This window comes from Akebia trifoliata, chromosome 5 (genome assembly GCF_017979445.1).
Source record: "Akebia trifoliata isolate Shusen 1 chromosome 5, ASM1797944v1, whole genome shotgun sequence".
NCBI classification, from domain to species: Eukaryota; Viridiplantae; Streptophyta; class Magnoliopsida; order Ranunculales; family Lardizabalaceae; genus Akebia; species Akebia trifoliata.
This window is the reverse complement of record NC_141379.1, coordinates 1,679,874-1,702,694: the sequence shown is the minus strand read 5'-3', so window position 1 is coordinate 1,702,694 and position 22,821 is coordinate 1,679,874. Positions and strand designations below refer to the sequence as shown.

Here is a 22,821-nt window from a genome sequence, read left to right as displayed (position 1 = left end):
AACTAATAGAGGACATTTTTTTGGTGGGGGCAATACCGATGGATTTTCTTATCTGTCCCAATTACCCATGTATTCTCATAGATTTCGAAAATTCATGTGTGGTGGGGGTTGGCAAGTGCCCCCAATGTAAATCCGCCCCTTATGCCCTCACGTCCATCCATCCTCAAATGATACGATTGACCTTCCTTGCGATGGTAAGAAATGGTTCTTCTCTATTTTGGATGAGTCCCAAATTTTTATTTAATTTTTTTTTTAAAACCTTTTCCTCTCATTTATCTTCAAAAGACATAAATGCCCCTCACCTGCAATCAATATTTAAGAGAATTTCTATTGCTGCACCATATTTTATTGATAACACCAATCTTTGAAATCAAATATGTAGATAGCCATCGTTTCTTGTGGCAATAGAAGTTTCAAATTTGTAAAATATGCTGAAACTTTTGATGAAAAGTTGGAAAACAGTACAATTTGTATGGAAAGTTACTACGTATAATTACCTCATCTCTTTCTCGCATTAATAAGCTCTGATTTACAAGCAAGAAAGGATTTTGTTGAAGAAACAATCTTGGTATGATTTAGTTAATGGTGAAACCTCCTAAAGCACCCAAATAATCATCCAAGAGCTCGAATACTAAAAAGCTGTATTTTTTACTTTTCGTGTATAAAGCCAGGTCGATGGTTTGTATCATCAGCTTCTTGTTGAATATGTTTAGGGAAGACCATTTATTTTACCATAAAATAATTGCTTTGGTCAATAATCATGATTGTCTTCAAATTAACTACAAAAGGGCAGATGGGATCACAGTTCAGGAAGCAGAGGACTTGAGTTTGAACCACCCCTTAGGTACCACCCTTGGGGAGGGGATTTATGCCAAAAATTACCTAGTGTGTTGGGGGAGGGGACTACACGTGCCCAAGGATTAGTCAGCTGCTGTAAGAGGCCCAGATACTTCAAGAAAAAGAAAAAAAAAAGATTTGTCTTCTAAACTTATTTGGGGGGAGTTCACTGATTTCAAGCTTTGCAACCCTTCTAACATCATGCTGCTCTCTCTTTCTCTCTCTGAAATTATCTGATGTCTTTTATTCCTATTTGGTGCGGTATGGTATGCATTTTCATATAATTGGTGTGTTCTTCTAACTACGCATCGATGCGGAAATAAAAGATCTCATAATTAAAGTGAACTCTGTACTCTACAGCTGAAATTTCGAACCCTTAAAAAAAAGACTAAATCGAATGTCTAGCAATCATTGATTAGACCAATTTTTAGTATGTGGGTGGACCAAAAACTTATTGGGCTAAAGAGGGCCTGAAAATACACTAAAACTTCATAGGGTTACAGCACTCGGTGTAGTCCTTGAATACTGGCTTGCCATTTGCACGGGCGAGAATTTTTTACTGAGAAATCCAACAAGTTCAATCATGGAAAATTGATTAATTTTGGTTAAATAGTTAAACAATGGGGAAAAAAGGAAAGAAGACGAGAAAAGGAAATATTAATAACTGTGCTCAAAGCAAGAAAAAGAGAACAAGAAAATAGGATAAATACCTATCCTTCTTGCATGTGTTCAATAAACAGACAACATAAACCAAATGTTATTTGCAAGCTTACTACAAGCACCATTCCATCTATACACCACAATGCACATGTACAGAGCCAACTCACCCTTCTCTCTCCCATATCTCACCCGGGCAAGACACACCGCGTTCCCTATTTAATTGTACAAAGCAACAGAGTGACTCATTATGGGTTCCTCATGCTGGTCACGAAAGGCACAAGCCTCCTATAATCTCTCCTCCTCCCAAGCGCGCAGTTGTCAAGCACTCGACCCAGAATCAAGCGGGTATTCTGTAAAGCCACCTCCCTCTGTGACAATCCTGATTCTGTTGTACCTCCCTGTGCTGGCGTCGGACCTGTCCCGAACCCTGATCCCATTACATACTGCAAAGGCCCACTCCGAGCCTTAAATGAGCTCTGAGGAGCAAGGACCTTCTCGTCATTTCCGCTGAACCCGTTCTCCATAGACCCAGGGTCATGTGGATGGGCTCCAGTCAAGGTACTGCAACTCTGCAGAAGGGCTTCCAAGACGCTCAATGCTTCCCAACACAATGTGCTCTCCACTAGTTGTGACACAATCGCATACACATGTGGGCTCTGGGCTGCATCCATCGGCGTGTGCTGCAGCAAAGCCTTGAGCATGAGCAGTATCACTCGTTGATACTCGACTGGCCCCCTTTCAAGAAGCCGTAACAAGTGCCCAAATGCGAGAGCTGAGTACTTTGGAAACCACTCGTGACACAAGAGTGGTGACACGCAAGCAAGTAGGTTGTTAACTGACGTAATTTCACCTCGAGAATATGCTAAAAACACGACTGCTAGTTCATCCAATGATTTTGCTCGGCACCAAACAGAGATATTGGCCGCAACAGAGCAAGCTTTTTGGTACTGTTGTTGGAGCGGGGAAGTGGGACCAAGCGATGGGTCCTTGCTGAACTGCAAGCAGAGCCAAGGAAGCAAGCCTGTGATGTGCATCAAGAGTCGTGTTTCAGAATCCCCGAATATGGAGTCACATGAGTGCACCGTGATCCGTGAGAGCACCTCAATGGAAGACCCATGGCTCACAGTTGACATAAGCCCTTTGAGCACAAGTGGTTGTACCCCTTCAAAGGCTGGCACCCTCCCACTTGCCGTTGGCATTTCACTGCCAATCCTTGATTCCATCCGTTGAAGCACTGCCACGTCGCAGCCACTGCTGTCAAGCTCATCCCTTGGCATACTTGAAAGGAGCACATTCTCCGTTGTTCTGTCCCGGAAAGACAACCGATCAATAACACGGGCAAAGAGCTCAAGCACCTGACAGTACACATGCACGAAATCTGTGTGCATCATTGCAACACACCCCCAGAAGAGCTGCGGGTAGAGTATCACCTTCTCTGGATCCATGGTCTCCACCATCACTTGCAAGGTCAATAGAATTTCCATGGAGAAACCCAAAACAGACGGTATGGGGTTCCCCAGGCACCTATGAAGGCATCGGAGGAGTGAGACACACGTGTCACTTGTGACGCTGGGCCGCAATGCACGGTATATTTGGTGTGAGCGGCATGCAAGGTGTCTGGATGTGCACTCCATGGCCCACTTCAGTGCCTCGGCTCCCCATGTTTCACGGAGGTCTCCTTGAAAGAAGATGGCATCAACCATGCTTTGCACCAAGGCTGACAGGAGAGCTGCACTTGGGAGTTCAGTTCGTAAAACTGTTGGATCCTCATTCTCCCACATCATGCCTCCACGCTTCGACTGCACATACTTGATCAAACTCACAACCAACTGCTTGTTTTCCCCATCATTGTTCTCAACTTCGTACAACTCCAAGTGTCGGCCAGCGAGCGAGTATAGCAGATTAACAAGCAGATGCTGGCAGTGGTCCAACACGATATCCTCTGAACTATCCATTGACACAAATGTGACGTGGAAGAGCAAAGGTAGGTGCTCACGGAAATCCTCATCGTTCTCATAAGCGATCTCAGAAAGTAGGATCAATGCTATGTCTGCATGACTCAGCGAGTGCTGCTGGTGCCCCTGCAAGGCTGATTGAAGCTCTCCAGCATTAACTCCATGCACCCCGCTGCCAGCGTGTAAGCCATCCTCACCTGAGTTCGGTGTGTCAATTAGGTAGTCCCCACTATCTCGTGACACATGACGACTACGTATGCTCCCCGTCGAGCTACGGACTCCCATCAATGGCCCCGACATATTTACCATTGCAGGAAGGAGCTGCCCTGACCGTCCTGCACCAACAGGAACAATGTTCATCTCAGGAGGCATTGGACTTAGTGGGCCTGAGATACTCCGGCCAGTCACAGCTGTTCGCCAGCTAAGGCTTCCACTTGTGCTCCTAAGTGGTCCGTCAAGGGAACATCGGACAAGCAACGGTGACATGTGGGGCTGGCTGTCCACAACAGATGCAATTTGTGTCGCTGTGGGTCCCTGAGAGAACTCCAACACGAAATTACCAGATGCATCAGCCTTGTTTGCATTTGGCCTGATAGGCTCTATACTATCCTCCAGCATCCGCTGAGCCAATTGATAAACTAAGTGATCAATAGTGCGCTGAGGACATATCCGAGCAAGGTACAAACTCACACGTTTAGCTACCGAGAAGTACGTTGCAAATGCTCCACTTATCTCAGCAGAAGCATTTGAATCACAATCTTCCATCCCTTTAGTGATCAAGAAATCAAGAACAGGACTAATGTTCTTGTGTTTGCTAGCAATTGTGCTCCAAAGCTTCTCAATTTCATCGGGGAACTGGTCTCCATGCCGCCAGGTCACATAGTAAAGGCTTTTTAGTAATCTTTCACTCCACCCAGAGTCCTTGAGTTTCCAGAAATTAAGGTTCTCAATCCATGGAGCCATGCATGTTAATACCTGATGCTGTGCAATTATGTCCACCGCATCAAGCTGCCGTTGCATAATCTCCTCACATAGAAGCTGGCTCAGTTCAGGGTGATCTTTGGCAAGTTTGCATGAAAGCTTGTACTGAAACTGTTGGTAGGAGTCGGGGAGATTCCCAACAACGGCAGCTCGGTAACGACCAGATCCCTCAGTGCCTTCCTCAGCCCACTCACGGACAGAGAGAGTCTCAAGCATTTGAAGGGCATCATCACGGATCTGTCTTGATGGGTCTACCACCTTGTAGAGGATCAGACTTAGGAGTCTCTGAATTTCACATTTTGGGATCTCTTGACGCATGTAGACTTCGGCCAGCACACTGAAGTAACCATCGGCTATGGCAGCATCGGAGTAGTAGCACTGAGAAGTAAATAATCAAATCAGTGCTTTAAAAGAAAATAACATCATAGTAGTGAAAATTAATGATGGAGTGGGTGCCACCCATCTCACTGCATTATATATAGGTGGCCAGCTTTTGCTTTATCATCCACCTGAGTGCTTCATTGAATGAACAGTTCCATACCTATGAGTACAAACCCTGATTGAAACTACGAACAAAGAGTTCACCTGGTCAATGCAAGCAGGAAACAGATCCAAATTTGTCTGAAGAAGATTCTTCAAAGCTGATTTTGCTAATGAAACCCGGAGGTGGCCACCCTTATGCCGATCACGTCCAACAGCAGCACGACCTCCCTCTCCCATGTATTTTGAATAAGATGGAGTTCTTGGATCAGCTGGTGAATACCCAAAAGGTGCCCTTGGTGCTGGCTCAATGAACAGACTATTAATCCAAGATATAACTCTGCCACTCATCTTTCTTGCATTATCATCAAAACAAGGCCCATACAATAGTGAACCCATGGCATTCATGGAGGCCCATTGGATACCTTCAACTTGCTCACTCATTTCTTTATCAAAAGAGATTTTGTCTACAGAGTCCTTTGACCGACTATGCTGAGCTTGCTTGTACCGATCAATTTCACGACGATATTCACTGGCCCCATCCTGAACCCACGTATTGCCCGTTTCATCACACCAAGAGAGAAGAAGATCGAAGAGTCGCTTTCGAGTTCTGATATCAAATTTCTCAGGGCTTGACTCTGCTAAGTCAGGGGCTAGTGATCTTAGAACAGAAGCTAATGCAAAGCGGAGAGGTTGCATTTCTTGAAAGCTCTCAGAAGGCGCTGTTAAAATCTGTCTCATTGTTTCATCAATGAACCTCAGATAATGGAGACGGAAAACTGGTTTACGGCTCAGCATCCCAGGCCAGATGTTCTCAGCAATGTTGCGATATATATTTGCAATGTGAATGCGGAGTTCCTCACGGCGGACTTTTTGACTCTGCACCCAGATCAGCAATGCAATTTATAGGGTTTTCAGCTTGAACATAAAAAATTGATCAAGTGGCAAGAAAATAAGTGAACAGTTATTTATTGAGAAAGTTTAAATTGTCTTTGATTTCCAAATGAGAAATCTTACCAAGAGACACTTGTAACAAATTTGCTGAAAAATAATAAGATTCAGTTAACTGAACCAAGACAATATTTAACTACATTAGGGAAGATAATATTTGCAGCGAGTACTTTATGACAGTATTACTGTTTGTAAACAGAATATTAGGTTAAACTTTACATAGGAGATCTTCGGATTGGACCAGTCAAAAGTAACGTGAACACGTTGCACGTGTGCCACAAAATTTACACATGATATTTACTATTGCAGAAAGGTCATTCTCATATAAGGGTGTTCCATTGATTGCAAAAAAAAACAGGTTGTTCCCAATTTAAGTTTCCAATAATTCCCAAGTGTTTCCTACCATCAAATAATGACAATTGAAAGTTTTTATTTGAAGATGGGGATATCTTATAATTGTGTTGATTTTGAATTTAGGTGGGGATCTCTTGTAAATGGAGGAAAATAGTATTATCATCTTGTTGTTGTAATCCTTCCTAGGTCTTCTCGACCTCTTAGGCTTTTGTATATTATTTGGGGATTCGTCTCTCTTAAATACAATCATCCTAATCTGGAAAAGAAAAAAAAAGACTTTTAGGCATCCACTTTTGTCAAAAACCTATGCAAGAATGGTTTGCATACAACAGCAAGAAGGTCAACCCAGTTATTACAGCATTTACCTTCTCTAGTGCAGATGCTATATAGATCTCTAGTGAAAATAAATGACATTTTGGGTATTAAATCCTCTACCATACCTTCCATTTCGGCTTTCCCTCCGTTTCCAATGAAACCTCTTCAACAAAAGATGCAAGCTCACCAAACATGATTTCACAAACTTCCAGATGTGAACGGCCAAGAGCCATAGTGGCAGCATGCTGAAACAGGAAAGAAAAATGAAACATCACCACCATCATCATAGGGAAAAAATAGGTTTCCCTTTATGGAATTATTTTTCTTCAATTTAATCAAGTCTCAATGTTCTAGTTCTGGTTCTATTTCAATCTGTATCTACAAGCTGTATGGTCATGAGCGTCCAATAGGGAGTGATCTTTTGGCATAGAACTCTTAGGTGTGACCCAAACAAATGGATTTCAGTCCCCCACTCCCACCTCTCCCCTTGCGCACATGCCATTGTACCATTGCCTTTAGATTCCCCCAAAGAATAGAACCATACACACTATGTATAGTTTTTTTTCCCTGATAGTTGTAGGTGTAGGTGTGAAAGTGGGGTTTTGATGCCAGGTCTATTACCACACAGACCTATCGTGTATAGTTTTTGCAATCCCAAATCACATTAACTTATTCAGCAACATGGATGGGCATGTGAACTAGTTGGAGGGGAAAAGTTTCACCAATCATAGATATTTAGGCTAAGATCACACCCAGGATTTCAGCAAAGGTATAACGCTTTTGTTTTATACCTGGGGTATCTGAGCCCCTTAGAGCACACCCGACTAATCCCACGGGGCACGTATGTCACCCCTTCCACGCGTACCAGGTGTACTGGGATAAATCAGAGGGGGTGGTCACCAAAGGGGGAATTGAACTCAAGACGCTTCTTGAGGCATTGTCTTGGCCATCTCACCAACCCCTCGTTGGTTAATGGTATAACACATTCAAACCATTATACCACCATCAATCTAGAACCCCAAAGATGGTGGATGCTCTCAGAATGAGTCCCTCTATATTCCAATTGGAGATGTAAATTGCAATGAAACAGGGCAGTATTAAAGAAGTTAACAGTGGTGAGCATATGGCATACCCGTGGCATTTGAAGAAAACAGTTGAACTTAACCAGTCACACACACACACTTGACCACTGTCTATGCTACTGACTTATTTCTAGACCAATCATCATATTTTTCTCACTCTTAACAAAAATACTCAGATATGCAGAATTATTACAATACTCAGTCGAGTTTACTTTTAGTGTGATAAATCTCCTAGAAGGACCCAGTGACCGGCAGGCCCCACCCTCCACAATTACATGACATGTAAATAGTACTGCTGATACGACACTATAATGGTCTGTCTACCCAACAGAAATCAAAGATTTGCTATTCAAGATAACTGATGGGTTAAAGTCTGTTAATGTCGATACCATGACCTGGGTTCAAAACCCACCTTCATCTACAGATTCCTAAACACTAAGCCGCTTGCCAATAAAAATAAATGATGCGTTTATGATTCCTATAAATGGAATGGACTTTATTAGCATGAACTTACTATGTGTGCTTCAGATCCAGATTTTAGGGAAGGAAAAATGAGAAGGTAAAGATCTTTAGTTGCTACAAAGCCTCCAGCTTCTCTGTTATCAGGTGGACAGGAGCACGCAAACATCGCATACATCAGCCACTGATCTAATTTGTTTTCAGTGTCTTGTGATTGATGAGCCTTTCCACCTAACTCTATGGGTGTAATAAGAGCAAGCCGCTGAATAACCTCCAACCTGCCAGTTTGAAACTAAGTTACAGCAGAGCCTTAGTGGTTTCTCAGGCGAAATGCAATAAGTCTTGATCTTTAATTTAAACTATCAAAACATAACAAATACATAGTCGAGATGTCCAAAATCTTGGGATATTTTCATGGTGTTTAGCCAAAAATAATTAATCATCAACATTTTGTACAGTTTTATATGGGTACACGAGTGAAGGCAGGATTTACAGCAGAGCCTTAGTGGTTTCTCAGGTGGAATGCAATAAGTCTTGATCTGTAATGAAAACTAAGAAAGGCATGATCAAAACATAACAAATGCATAGTCGAGATATCCAAAATCTTGGGATATTTTCATGGTGTTTAGCCAAAAATAATTAATCATCAACATTTTGTACAGTTTTATATGGGTACACAAGTGAAGGCGAAATTTACATTTTGTACTATTTCCAATCTCATGATAACTTGCTATGAAATTCTTGTAGAGAAAAGGATTGTGGTACTCAAAATGGGAGAAGAAAGCATAAGTTTCGGAGCTCATAAATTAAACTTAGCAATTTTTTCAATTATCAATACTTCACATTAAATTAAAAAAAAAAAAAAAAACCATCATCACTATCAAAGCCTCATCCCAAAAATTTGGGGTCAACTGAATGAATCTCAGTCCTCCATTCAATTTTGTCTAAAGCCACGTCGTCAATTAATTAAAATATGTTCATATTCGTTTTCACTGCTTCAATCCATACCTTTTTTGGTTTTCCTCTCTATTTTAGAACCTTCAAATTGCATGTTCTTACAAACTATGCATACCATCACTTTTTACTGCACATGATCAAACTATCTCAATCAATTTTTCCTTATTTTATCACCTATCAAGGTTACTTGTATATTTTCATAAATGTGCTTGTTTATAATTTAATCTTTAGTCTTGCCACTCATCCATCTTAGCATAAACATAAAGAAATTTGAAGGGGGGGGGGGACAATTACCCCCAAAGACCTATTTTTTTTAAAATATGCACCAAAAAGTCCCTTCTGAAAAAATATGAATTCTTTAGTACTTACTTTATCAAAAAATTAGTCTAAAACGGATTTTTGAAGCTAAAATGCCCCAATTACCCTTTCAACGAATTTTGAGGTTTAAAGAAACATGTTTATTTAAGAATATTTGAAATAATCCTATATTTTAAAATTAATGACATGCCCTTTGATTATCATCATCTCTTATATAACAATGAAAAAAAAAAGATCTAAATGGAAAACAAAAAAATCATTGTTTTCTCTTCCCAAAACTAGTGATTTTTAACTCACATAGATGATGATGATGATGATGGCAATGAGTATGGTTATCATCATTATCAAACTAATTTGATCTATGTATATTAGATTCATTAAAAAATTATAAATAATTAAAACATTATTTTAAAACTCGACTTGAATGTTCATCGAATCGATTCAACTTAAAAATTAGCAAGTCTACTTAAATGAGTCAAATAAAATTATATTGTATTTATAAATAGATTTTAATAAATAAAAATATTTATTTTATATTTTCACAAAAATATTAATAACAAAATAAATTGTCAATTTTTTTATTTGATTAGGTATATTTTTAGATTAAACCACTTTGTAGAGTTGTTAAAATGGTGTTTCGGGTATTTTTCTTAAAAAATCTTCAGAAGATCTTTATTAGGTGAATATTTTATTAAGTGGGACTTCAATGGTCCGTATTCCTTTCTTTGGGACTAATTGGTACATATTCTCAAAAAAGAGTCCCTCACAGTCATTGTCCCAAAAAAATACCTAAACCTCTCAAGACTTTCATTGGCATTTCCTTCCACTTTTCTCACTAACATAGATTTAAAGAAAAATTCCACAGATTACAAACTGAACATCAATAAACAAATTAAAAAACTGCTAAGAAAACAATTTACTCTGACAGAAAATAAAAATGGGGCCTAAGAATGTAAATGATGAAGATTTCCTTACTTTGCTTCCTGCACTGAAGTCGGGCAAAGTGCAGCAGCATATTTCACTAGCTCACTAAGACAGCGAGCCCATCTATTCTTATCAGGGCTCTCTAAAATTGATTGAAGTGTCACATCAGCAGGAACTGCATCCGACTCCCGTCTCAAATCATATGGACGACCAGAATCCCAATAGCAGCTCTGAACAATGTCATCCTGTAATAAGTAAATGAACAAGTTTCAGGTTGGCATTCAGAAAAGATATATTTCACACAATAACCCCACATAAGGAGGGAAGTAGCCAAACATAGAAAAACTGTAACAAGTATAGAAATTCACCCCATTTTCTTCTAGGACATCAATTATAAATATTGGTTCAGCTTCATTTTTCAATCTATGATCAGATCGCTCATTCATTGAGAGGTCTCTTATATCATTTGTTAAAGCCCGAACACAGCGTAGTAACTCTAGTGCTGTATGCCTAATCTGAACATCCATGGAACTAAGGAAGATTAGACCAACAGCATCCATCTCCGATGTGAGAAACTCAAGAGCATCCCCTGACTGAGGCAAAGGAGACATCCTCTGGAGTGTCTCAGTTCCCGGGCTCACCCGCTTCGCATCCTGACCATCAGATTCTAGTCTCTCATCAGATAAACAAGCCCTCCAGAAACGCATAAGTTCCACCAGGCGTCCCAATGATGTTTGAATGAGAAGAGGGAACTCATCGGGAAGCCGTTGGATGAAGTTAGCCATTCCTCTCATAACTGCAAACCGGCGATGGGCAAGGAATCCGACAATCCGATTCAGCACCTGTACTGCTTCTTCACGAACACCAGGATCAATACTGATGCCATGTTGAGGAATTATTTCAGTGATTTTATCACTTCGGCCCACTTCTTCAATTAGATATGGTATGCACTTCAGCACCGACCGGAAGAGATATCCTTGAGATTTTTCCTTGGTGACAGCATCTGCAGAAGTTTAGACACTTTTTTTTCTAAAATTCAGTACACCATGATTTGGATAGAGAAGAAGGTGTATACAATAATTTCTGTAAAGCAACATGAACATCAAAACTAACATGCAAGGGAAATACATTGAGAAATAAAGCTAAGACTGGGGAGGGGGGGTGTGTGATAGCTAATGATGAATGGCAAAATCTATGAGTATCACCTGATTTGTGTTTTGATGGTTGGATTATTGGTTTTCAGTCTAACTTGTAGCAGCTAGTTTGATGGAGCAACTACAGAAACTGAGAAAGTCCATTCATAGAGGATGAAAAAGTGGTCTGATGATCCCAAAAAAGAACACGAAAGACAGTACCTAGGCACTGCTCTTTTCATTGTATTTAGAGGTTGCGAGCAGAACCATGTATAAAATTGAAAATCATCATAAATGATAGGCAGTTTGAACAAGCTAAAGGGTTAGGGACTAGGGAGTGTGATGTAACCACAAACACAATGGAATATTGGATACCAAGCCTATTAGTCATTAAGTAAGAGACTTAAGGATATTTAATCTTTACGGTATTTTACATTTTTTACTAATATAGTAAATATGGCATAGGCTTCATGTTACCAACAACAATATTTGTGATTGGCAGAGAAGAAGAAGATGAGTACTTTTAGTAAAAACTCATTTCACTATTTTTCGTAATCCTATTTACTATAGTGCATTAGATGCAAAGGTCTTGAAAGATGGTTCAAAGAGTTTTGGCAATTTAATAAGATTATGAAAGTTTTACCCTTTTGATTAGTTCATTTATAATAGAACTCCGCATGTGTGGTGTTCCTTTCACACAACATTATCGGCCACCTGGTCTCCAGGATAAAGGAGGGTTACATCAGCATGGAAGCCGGTGTAAACCCGGCTATCTCCTAACATGAATCCTTACTGGGGGGTTTCAAGAAGTAACGAGATGTAGTAAAACATGGATGCGGTGGGAAGTGGACAGGAGTTGGCCCGGGCATCATCCGTAAATGACGTGCCACAATGGTGGCAGGTTGCAGTAAGTATTCATAATTTTTCTTCACATACATATAAACATATACAAGTATTATCACTTTTTTTGCATTAATAAACTAGATAATACAGCAGGAAAAACAACATTACCAATGGTAGTCTTTGGAGAAGTAAGAAGAGCGTTCATATAGGTTCTATGGCAAGACCTTAAGATTGACTCGATTGCAGACTTCACTTTTGGGATATAGTGGCCAATATCATGAACTGTTAACATCATAAAAGTCAAGTCAAATTGATGTTGCGATGAAAAATCCAGAAACTCAACACGAATGAGTTCTAACAAAGGTTTAAAATATCATCTCAAGGCATTGTCTCGATTAGGAGAAAAACCGAGGCAACCAATGTTTCGTACCCATCTCAGCGGAAACCGAGACATCCCGGCTGAGACAATACTTAAGTTTAAACTATGGATCGAAGCTTCTAAGAACAAGAAACAATCACCTCGGAAAACATCCAAGCCAGCTTGCTGATTCGAACGAGACATGACAATATCAAGCAAAGCACGTAGGCCTATGACCTTTGCTTCACTTGGACCATCTGGCTTTAACAATTCTAGTATCATGTGGTTCATGGAAAAGTCTAGGTTGCTTTCTGCTATAGTTACACAAAACTCGACAAGTTTGTCATGTTGTACATCCTGAGTTAGCATGCCTTTCCTCAAAACTGTCAGAAGCTGTGATGTCACACTGTCTAGGTAATCCCATACACGATTTCTAGGTTGGTAATCTGCATAAACACTCAAGTAAAATCTCACAACTCGATGAAGACAGTCCAAGGCCATAAACCGGTGGTTCTTGTCCTGCATTTAAAAAAAAAAAAAAAAACTGGAGTTCATCAAATAAGTCATCAATAGAAAAGGCTGAATATTGATAATTGGTTTACCCCTTGACAAACTAACATGATAAAGAAGGTTAAAAAGAATCATGTGCAAGTAACCAATTCAGAAATAACAGGAACAGTGAACTTACTCTAAGATGCTTATACAAATGCTCCATATGAAGACCAAACTTATTGTTGAAGGTTTGAGGATCACCCAGACAGAGAAGCAAGGTCACCAAAGGGTAGCCAACCTAGGAAAAAAAAATGTTGAAATACAAAATTGGGCTTAGACCCATAGCTCAGTTGGTTTTGACAGATTGCAAAGCAAATTTGAGGTCGTGGATTCAAGTCCAGTTTACCCATATAAAAAATGCAAAATAGTGAAATTCAATCGGAAAGAGCATGAGTAAAAGCAGAACTCCAGAGAATTCTTCACATGATTTGAGATGCAAAAAGAACAGTAACAAGACCCCCCTGAGGCAAACTTATGCCAGATTGTGAGGTTTCCTTAACCAAGGCTATGAGAAGAAATGAAAGGAGGAGACTAAACCTAACTTCTCTGATATAAGCAAAAACTTCCATACTCCATGATTTTCCTTTTACTACATAAGCTAGAGTCACTCGAGTCCCAAAGGATCACTGGTACTTCTGGGGAGAGCACATGACGTCCCAAAGCTTCCCCGTCTATTTGAAGAACATAACTTGATCATCAAAAATAGTTTATGCACCGAGTCTATATTGTGCTTATAATTAATAGCACAGCAAGTAGACAGCATAATCAACACTTACCAGAGTTCCGATACCATTTAGAATAGTACCAAAAAGAACTACAATAAGAAACAGCAAGTAAAGAAGTGAACGATCCAACTAAAAAACATATCGCCCAAATGCAGAAAATCCGAAAAAACACTACTAGTCCAAACTCCAAAAATGTCTCCAAGCCTTCAATAAGCCCCTTTCAAACAACCTTAATTCTCCTCAAATGTGAGCCAAGCCATTCATCACTTCTAATATCACCCCTTGGTCTAAAATCCCTAATACAAACTCTTATAGACCCAAATATAAATGTCAAACCACTGGAATAGCTCCTGTTCTAGCCATCTCATTTAGAAAGTAGAGACTAGAAACCATTTATATACTTATTTTGGGACCACTCTCTAGATTTCTACTAACACCAACAGTACAATTGATTGAATGGATATAATGATCAAAACAGGGTAAAATTTTAGCTTATGACAGCAAGTAGAAAAAACAGAACCTTGTGCATGTGTGCCAACTGCAAAATGGATAATTAATAATGTTTATGAACCAAAGTTATGGTCCATAAGGCTTGGCCATGGAGTTCTTTACTTTATCTTGCAGCAAAAATTAAAAAATAAAAGCATTATACCGGTAATAGGGGCAAAACAATCAATTTGTGGTATAAGACAAGCACCAAATGTGTATTCATCATAGTGGAAGTGTAGAACAACGTTCATTTTTGTTAATTTTCTGAAAGTAGTGACTGCCAATTTCAAGTGTCTAGTAACTGCCATTTTACACACATGATCATAAATACCAAGTGCACCATGTCCAGATTCCTATGTCCCAGAAAAATAACTGAGAAATTCCCATGCTCCTTTTATAGCTATATGGGACTAATCTTCATTTTCACTCTCCGTATAGTTGTTTATTGTAATTTGATGGCTTATGAATGTAATTATATGTCCAATTTATCACTGTGTATGGTTTCAATGAAAATTTCCTCATTGAAAGTTTTATTAATTTCCACACAAATGGAAATACTTTTTAAAAAAAATTTCCAAATGGACTGAAATAAACACCGAATTGAAATTTAATAACTTGCAGAAAAACAATGAATTATCCAAAATACCAGAGATAGAACACAAATAGTCCATAATAAGGGGAATAAAGAGAATGTGTTTGACCCAAAATATAACATTTGCAAATTTTATCTACTTTTTTGGTGAAATAACTGCATCTGGAATCTAAACAAGAATGGTCATTCTCAAAGCAATCAGGAGAGGTACATTACTTCAAAATTTACAACATGAAAAGTATCTTCTAATTTCAGAAAAAAAGGATAGATTGACTAAAATCCACTTACAGCTATATGTTTGCTCTGTTTGTCCATCCAATGCATAAGCTGTTCTCTTATCCTAGCAACAGCTTCATACCATAAAGTAAGTGCAGGGTCCACACCTGAAGGGGGCCAGTGATTTTTTTCACCATCTGCAAGTGGTGCTAGTATGCTTGAAAGCATATTGCACAGTGCATGGTGGAGTTCACTTTTCCTTTTATGTGCAGGACGATTAAGAGGATTTGCTTTTGCCACAAAGGAAGCTGATGCATTCAGTCCACCCTCGGTCTTAACCTGGAAATTAACTGATTGTTAAACCCTCAATATTTTGATATTTAACTAAAATAATTTTCTGTTCTTTATGAATGACTAGAATGAACTACTGTGTATGTGGAAAAAAAAAAGGACTTATAGTTTCACATACATACCCCCAGCTTAAGGTAGCGCATTCCATTGATGATACTGAGTGTCTCACTTCTTGCACTACTAGTGTCAATACGTCGTGTATTGAGTTCCATAAAAAAACGCTCAGTGACTGAACTGAACCTACAGAAGATGGAGAAAAGCGATAATCAAATCCACAGTTAAAGCTTTATTTGGAATCCACTGACATAAAAATTTTGTTGCAGTAATATCATATCAAGGATTCCAGTTTATTGTTTCATGCACATGAATAACCAAAGAAAAGAAGAAGAAAAAAACATGATGTTTTTTCAAAATGAACCATGTTCATAATTTTAGGACATCACTTTAAAACTCCTTCCTTAATCTCTTTTTTTGGGGAAAATAAGTCATCAAGAAATGGTGAAGAAACTCCCAGATAGTAGATAGTTACCATAGCATCTAGACTAGGTAAAAAATATTAATAAAATAAGGAGAAAACAAGAAGTGATTGGCAAGCCAATCACTGACGGGTCCACCCGTACACAACATTGTCTGTATAACTTGAGAATTTTCTCTCTCCCAGAAAGAAAAAAAAAAAGCCAGTCATCACGGAAAAGAAAACCAGTAACCCACAACCTAAATAAGGAATTGCTAAAACCAAGTCAACTTGCCCTTTGTTATGTGTCACTGTGAGCTAGGATTTCCTCAAAAGAAAACACCAATTTACATGACTTTGGAAGGGAAAAGTCATCAAAATTTTCAACAATCCTTAATGACCATCAGATTTGATCAAGAGAAAGACAAAAAAGAAACAATTAACCTAATCATTGAACATCATCAGCTGAATAAATACTGCTCCTCCATTCAATACTTAGGAGGTGGCAAAGTTTTTACACCCGCTACCAACCTGACTCAGGAGTGGCAATGAAATTGGAACATCTAGAAAGCAATGGAACTGATTAAATAAACTAGAACCAAACAAATTCAGCATAGAAATACAATATATCACAAACTATAAACAGAGTCTTTGAGAAAACATATTCGAAGTTAACTAAAGTACAGTTTCTCAAATATTCTACCATCAATCTAAAACGTCAATCACCCTCAACCAATAGAATCAGCTATGGTTTGTCTACCTGATCCGTGATAAAGCACCAAGGAGCTGTGCAACTAAGTCTAGAAGGAGTCCCCGCAAATCAACCAATGAAGGATAGTCAACCTGGCTAACAACCCTGCGATTAAATATTGAGTTAACAAACTTTAATAAATGAAAATCCTAAGCTTATGCAATACATACTGCATGGTTTTCTAGTCAAAAAATTGATAAAAATTTTCAGAATGGTTCAGAATTCATGCAGGAGTTTCTGCATCATATGCTTCAATCCAATGCATTGACCATGTCATGTACAACCATTGAGTGGCAAGGTTTTGAGGAAAACACAACAATAACATTGCAAGGATTCTTCTAATGGATGAAGTGCTCATGCCAGACCGTGTGGAATTTCGATACACCGAGAATTTTGCGCAACAATTACATATTGTTTTTAGTGTTTCTTTCCTTGTAATAAATGAAACATTGATCTTTTTAGATCCAATGAACGTCAAATACGATTTTTCATAGCCTACTTTGTTATTTTGAGGAGGTTTCTGGATTGGCCATAAACTTGTAGAAGATTTTTAGAGTTGGATCAGTTTCCAATATTCACATTCTTACTGGGTACTTCAATTTCGTTTCCATCTTCATATATGGGAATTTCCCTTGGGACTGCACATAAAAGCCAAAGATTATGAGACCCCATTGTTCAAAGGGGTCATCTTTGAGAATTTCCATAATGGTGTAAGTACATCATGTAGTATCTTGTATGGTAGCCATCTCAGCCTCCATTTCCAACTTTTTTTCTTATTCAATAAATATTGTTTACCTATCTCGATCTTGATCTCGAGAATGAGTGCGGTTGGGAGGGATTGTCTTCAAGCAGATTTTGGAAATTTAACTATGAAACCATATTGAGTTGTATTAAAAGGGCTTTTCTTTTTCTTGTATAAAGTAGATAATTGGCAAATCAAGAATAAAGAGTTCACGAGATGGAAAAATAATGCAAGTCAAATACATGAACTACATGATCCAGTTATGAAAGCCTGACCTGTCAGCATTGATTAGCCAGTCAAATACAAAGTTTTCAAGTCCAGACCAGAGTTTCTCTGCAACGAAAATGAAATCATGGCATTGAGCAATGACTAAAAGAATAAAGCAGCAAAATGTCAATAAAATAAACACACCTGTAAGTCCCTCCTGGGGGCAGCACTCCACAAAACGAATACATGCTGAGCAAAATATGCACTCCACTGCAAGCTGAACTCCATGTACAAACATTATAAAGTTGGAATCAGAAAACGCAATTCTTCTTAATGGGATAAAAAAAGGGGCCCATATGTGTAAGAAAATCGAGTAACCTATTTCTTATGGGTGAAAAAGTAGTCAATAAAAACCCACTCCAAACAAATTATGGAAATTTTCTTTCAATTATATATACCTCATGGATGGATGTGTGGTGGTAATTATCAAAAAAAAAAGGGATGGATACATGGCAGTAGAAAAATTAATGAAAATAATAATAATCAAGAAGATGCATGATGCTCAATACTTTTAGCTATATGCAAGACATTGTATTGTAAATCCTTGTAAGTCATTATAAAGTCTACTCTTCAATTACTTAAATAAATGCATAGCTGAATGCATGTCCAAAAGAAAACATTTTTTATTTCAGCTGCATGACAAAAGGGAGCAAAAATTGCACCTTGAAAGGGAATGCATGAACCTAGCACAATCTAATGGTATTTGCTTGTAACAGTAACTGCCTCTTACAAGAAATGTATATGGGGCTGCTCTTCCACTGGTGTTCAGTTTTTGTGGAAGCTAAAGGGATTTTCTTTGAGGATTTTACAGGGAGGTGGGACTGAGTTTGTAATCGTATGGGTAGCACTTAATCTCTGTTATTTATTTATTTTTTTGCTTTCTTGTTTTTTCTTGTACTCTTTGCCCCGGGATTGGTCACCTCAACCTCCCCTCTTGCTTCAATAAAGATCTTTTATTAAAGAAAAATAAATAAATAAACAATTATATCGACATTGTTCCTGTTCATGTGACTTAAACAGGAACAAACAGAAAAAAATGAGGTGAAACTAGAAACAAAACCCCCACATGCACATGTGTGCATAACTATTTAACTCCAAAGATGAGTCCAGACTATCCAGTTAATAATATATCAAACAGTGAGTCTTACTCAATGTGCATTATCCATTATGATCAAACCATTCAGTTCCCTAATATGATTAAGAATATCATAACAAATTAAACAAGGTGCAGACCTTTCTCTGGAATGTGAAGGCATCATTTGCACCCTTTGGAGATTCACTGCAACATGATCAAGAGATTATCTAAGCTATCAGAAAAATATGCCATAATCTAAAAGCGATCTCAACTAAAATCAATGAAAACATTGTGAAATATCCCCCTTATGCAAATGGCTGGCGTATATAAACATATAACATGCACATCCTTTGCTACTTTTTCCAAAAAAGTCACATCGCTATTAACTTGAGATAATACTGCTATGTAGAGCAGTTTCAAGATTTTATAGGGGAAAATTCTTTAATAAATTATGTGTCTGCACCCTTTGTGACTGAGCTGTTTTCCACTTTTCTCCAAATAAAACCATATTTCTATCAACCTGTCATAATACTGTTGTGTAGGGCTTCAAAGTGTTTTGTTAAAGAGACAACGCTTGCTTAAATTTACAAAAGTTCCAAGTTACCTAATGCAACCAACCATTTCTACCCACTTGTCACTCTCTTAGAAAGTAGGTTCTTTTCTTTTTCTTTTCATATGCTATAACTTCCATCTATAAGTGTTTGCAATAAAAGTATAGTTATAACTCTCTTCAAGATCTTCATAAGAATATCAATTATAATTATTCCCTTAGAAACTTGTTTTTATAACTATCATGATGTATACAAAAGTAATATAGTTATTTTATCTACCCATTTAGCTTTTTCAACATTCCTATTACTCTAATCCTAAAAAATCTGTAAGTATTCAAAAGGCTATATTAATCTAGAATAAGAAAAAAGGTAATACAATTACTTAAGCAACATATGCATCGCACTTGCAATTTGTGACCAAAAGGTCGATATCTAGATTTCTTTGCACAGACTGCGTGTGTCCGGACCACCAGTTGTTTATGGTAATTTAGAAAGATTCCAAAATAAAAACAGCTGAAAAGAAAATTCAAGGAATATCATTAAAAAAAACGAAGTATAGAAACATTGCATACCTTTCTCTCCATTTAAGTAGAGCTTCCAAAAGAGGTACAGGTGTATGTCGAGCCACCATAGCTAATGAATTTAATACTTGTTCATAAGCTGGGTCAGATGGTCGAAGGTACTGTCCATCCTGTTTATTTTCAATATAAATACGACAAATAAATGACTCATGAACACCCTCCATATACCAGCAAACAATACCCAGTGTTTCCTTAACAGCATTTATTGGATTAAGTTGTTTCAAAATGTTAAATATTGCCAAAAAGTACAATTTAGCTGAAAAAAGGTCAAATTTTTACAATTGAGAGCTACACATAGGTTCAAAATTCCTACTTGAGCTTGGGCTGTTTCAATGCGACGCCTTGCAAGAGGAAGAAACCGCTGGAGTAGCGCATCAACAATTAACTTTGCTGCACTTCCAACCTTCATTTCTTCAATCCAGTCTGATTAACTCCTTCTACCTGAAAAATCCTTCGAAGCCCACTTCACTAACTAATGTGAAACCGTATAGGATATATTACTTGAATTTAAGTTCAAGACGATTGTAAAACTACATCTTAACAAGATTTCAAATTTCTTGAACTAAAGATCAAAAAATGTGAATCGTTGTAGGGTTAAGAAGGATTTGGCTATAATTCAGAGAAATTTTCAGTGGAACAATATGCTTTTCCAAAGCCGTCAATTTGAAAAAAATTTGCAGAAAAATATTGAATGAAGAAATGAAAACAAGCAGAAATTATAGTACAGAGAACTAAAATTCACCACGAAAAAGCTGAATTCCTGAAGTTCTATATTTCCATTAACGAGGCTCAATTTCGCAGGAAGAATACCTGTGATTTGGAATAATTGCCATGAAAGTTGCTTCTGTTGAAGAATGGACATTGAAACCCTAGATATTGTTTTCGCTTTTATGAATTTTTTGAGGATCTCGAATCAAACCCCACTGCCTCTTCTTCTTCTTCTGTGGCAAGAGCAAGACAGATTGAGGCAAATCTCACAAAATTGAGATTGAGATTGAGTGCGAAAAACATAATTTTTTTTTGCAAAACCTTTGAAATAAGGAGATCATGAGGTATCGAAGAAAAACTTTAGACATGTTTAAAAGAATTTTCCAGATCAGATCTCACCTTTCGATTTTCTATATCTTGTCATTGCATCTCTCATTCACTTACTCGATACTTTGACTTTTGCTTCTCCAGAAAGCTTTGGGTTGGGAAGAAACCTAGGGTTTGAGAGAAATTTCTAGGGTTTTTTTGGAGAGAGAGAGAGATACTAAATGCTAAAAAAAAGAGAATAAATCTAATGTGAGTATGGGGGGACTCACTGTGTAATCCACGTGGCCGTGGGCGATGAAGAAGAACTCTTGAGAAATGGAGCGTTGAGGGCATCTGTCTAATGCTAACTTAAGCGTAAGGAAGGTTATGCACGTCTCTTGAGTCTTGCCCTCTCCAACCTTTTTTTCTTTGAAGAAAAACCAAGTTCAAAGTAGGCCCTTTTCATCGCCATGAGAAAGAGAGGGAAATAAATATTACCTGAAAACCGGACTGAGAGATATTGAAGGCTCCAATGTTGAGAGGTTGAACTCTTCAACTTGAAAACGAAGGATTTGGTTGATCTGTCGGGGACAATGGGGTTTTGGGGGAGAGTCCATTAGAAATGGGATCGGATTGGCATTAATCCAAACCAAATCGAAATTTATTCGGATCCACAAATCTAAACCTGAATCCGATCCGAAAGATCCAAATCTTATATGATAATCTTTTTTTTTTTTTTTTATCGGATCGGATATCATATATCGATCATTGCTAGCCCTATCTACTTCTTTGTCTTTTCTTCTTCGGGTGGCGTTAAGAGGCCATAAAGAGAGCCAAACATTTTTTCAATGTATGAGTTAGAGGTTTCAGAATGGGTTGATTTTTTGTGAGGATGACTTCTATGATGAGGAGATCATCATCGCCAAAAATCAGCCCATTTTAAACTTTTAACCCATGTTTTGAAATATGTTTGGCACAATGTTTTGCTCTCTTTAAGGCCTTCGAATACTTCCCTTATTCTTCTTCTCTTTTCTTTTCTCTGATGGCAACATAAACCCCAACTAGAAACCAATACGTCTCCCCTTCTCGTTGTCTCTTGTTTGATTTGATGAGTTGCCCAAATCATAATTCAACAAAAATAAGGGTTTCAACTTTCAATTGAGTTCAATTTAAGATTTTATTTGGAAAAAAGTTCCATATGCAAATCACCCTTCTCGCCATCTCCAGTGTCGTTGCTCCTAATATGATGAAGAACTCTTCGTATGAAATCCCTGAAATCTTCTCTCCTCTCTAAGAACTTAAACTCTCACAACCATGAAACACCAAAATATAATAATCTCTCACCACTAACTCTTGAGAGTTGAATCTCTAAAAGTCCAACTCTCACGGTGAATCGATTTTCAAACGCACCTTTACTTTTGATGTAAATATGGGTAATATTATATCCTTAAGACATTATTAGATTTTAGGGTCTGTTATTTATAAAAGTTAGCTTTTGGAAGAAGCAGGATCCCAGAGCATGAAAATTATATTCAATATAAGTTTGTTCGTTACAAAAGCACATAAACAAAAAATTGATGTTTGTTTGATAGTTTTTTATTATTGGATTCTAGTAAAATGACTATAATACCCTTAATGTTGATAATGTACAAAAAATGACCAAAATACCTTTACATGTATATAAAAACTTATATTAAAAAATTATAAAAATAATTATTTTCAATTTAAATAAATTTATAAATTTTATAATTCTATCGAAATTTCAGCAACATCTCCTCTTAAAAAGGACATTAACGCATTGTCATCATTATCATTGTCATCGTTATTATTGTCTCATCATTACTATCTGTATTA

The 22,821-nt window shown here is 37.8% G+C and overlaps 1 protein-coding gene across 4 annotated transcripts; it reads right to left on the bottom strand.

Annotated features, from left to right (window-relative positions):
• Positions 1-1,474: 1,474 nt before the first annotated feature.
• LOC147400874 (ARM repeat superfamily protein) lies at positions 1,475-21,549 on the bottom strand. 4 transcript variants are annotated; one of them, XM_086441920.1, is made up of 20 exons: positions 21,258-21,548; positions 21,061-21,155; positions 20,764-20,894; positions 20,267-20,394; positions 19,945-20,063; positions 18,980-19,025; positions 17,891-17,963; positions 17,755-17,812; positions 16,747-16,842; positions 15,655-15,772; positions 15,254-15,520; positions 13,296-13,397; positions 12,769-13,126; positions 12,418-12,531; positions 10,642-11,276; positions 10,325-10,518; positions 8,130-8,352; positions 6,659-6,778; positions 5,019-5,792; positions 1,475-4,811 (listed from the first exon to the last, which is right to left on the bottom strand). In XM_086441920.1, the coding sequence occupies exons 4-20, from the start codon at positions 20,360-20,362 to the stop codon at positions 1,743-1,745; spliced, it is 6,462 nt and encodes a 2,153-aa protein (XP_086298046.1). In that variant the 5' UTR covers positions 20,363-20,394; positions 20,764-20,894; positions 21,061-21,155; positions 21,258-21,548; the 3' UTR covers positions 1,475-1,742. The 4 variants fall into 4 exon arrangements, with proteins under 4 accessions (XP_086298046.1, XP_086298048.1, XP_086298045.1 ...); XM_086441922.1 differs by having other exon boundaries at positions 20,267-20,404; positions 21,061-21,549; XM_086441919.1 differs by having other exon boundaries at positions 21,061-21,548.
• Positions 21,550-22,821: the final 1,272 nt, after the last annotated feature.

Coding starts and splice junctions, on each gene's coding strand:
- LOC147400874 (XM_086441922.1), bottom strand. CDS start 20,362: ATGAAGGTTGGAAGTGCAGCAAAGTTAATTGTTGATGCGCTACTCCAG. Junction 15,773..16,746: donor GGTGCTTTATCACGGATCAG/GTAGACAAACCA, acceptor CATCTTCTGTAG/GTTCAGTTCAGTCACTGAGC. Junction 8,353..10,324: donor ACTTCAGTGCAGGAAGCAAA/GTAAGGAAATCT, acceptor TCAAACTGGCAG/GTTGGAGGTTATTCAGCGGC.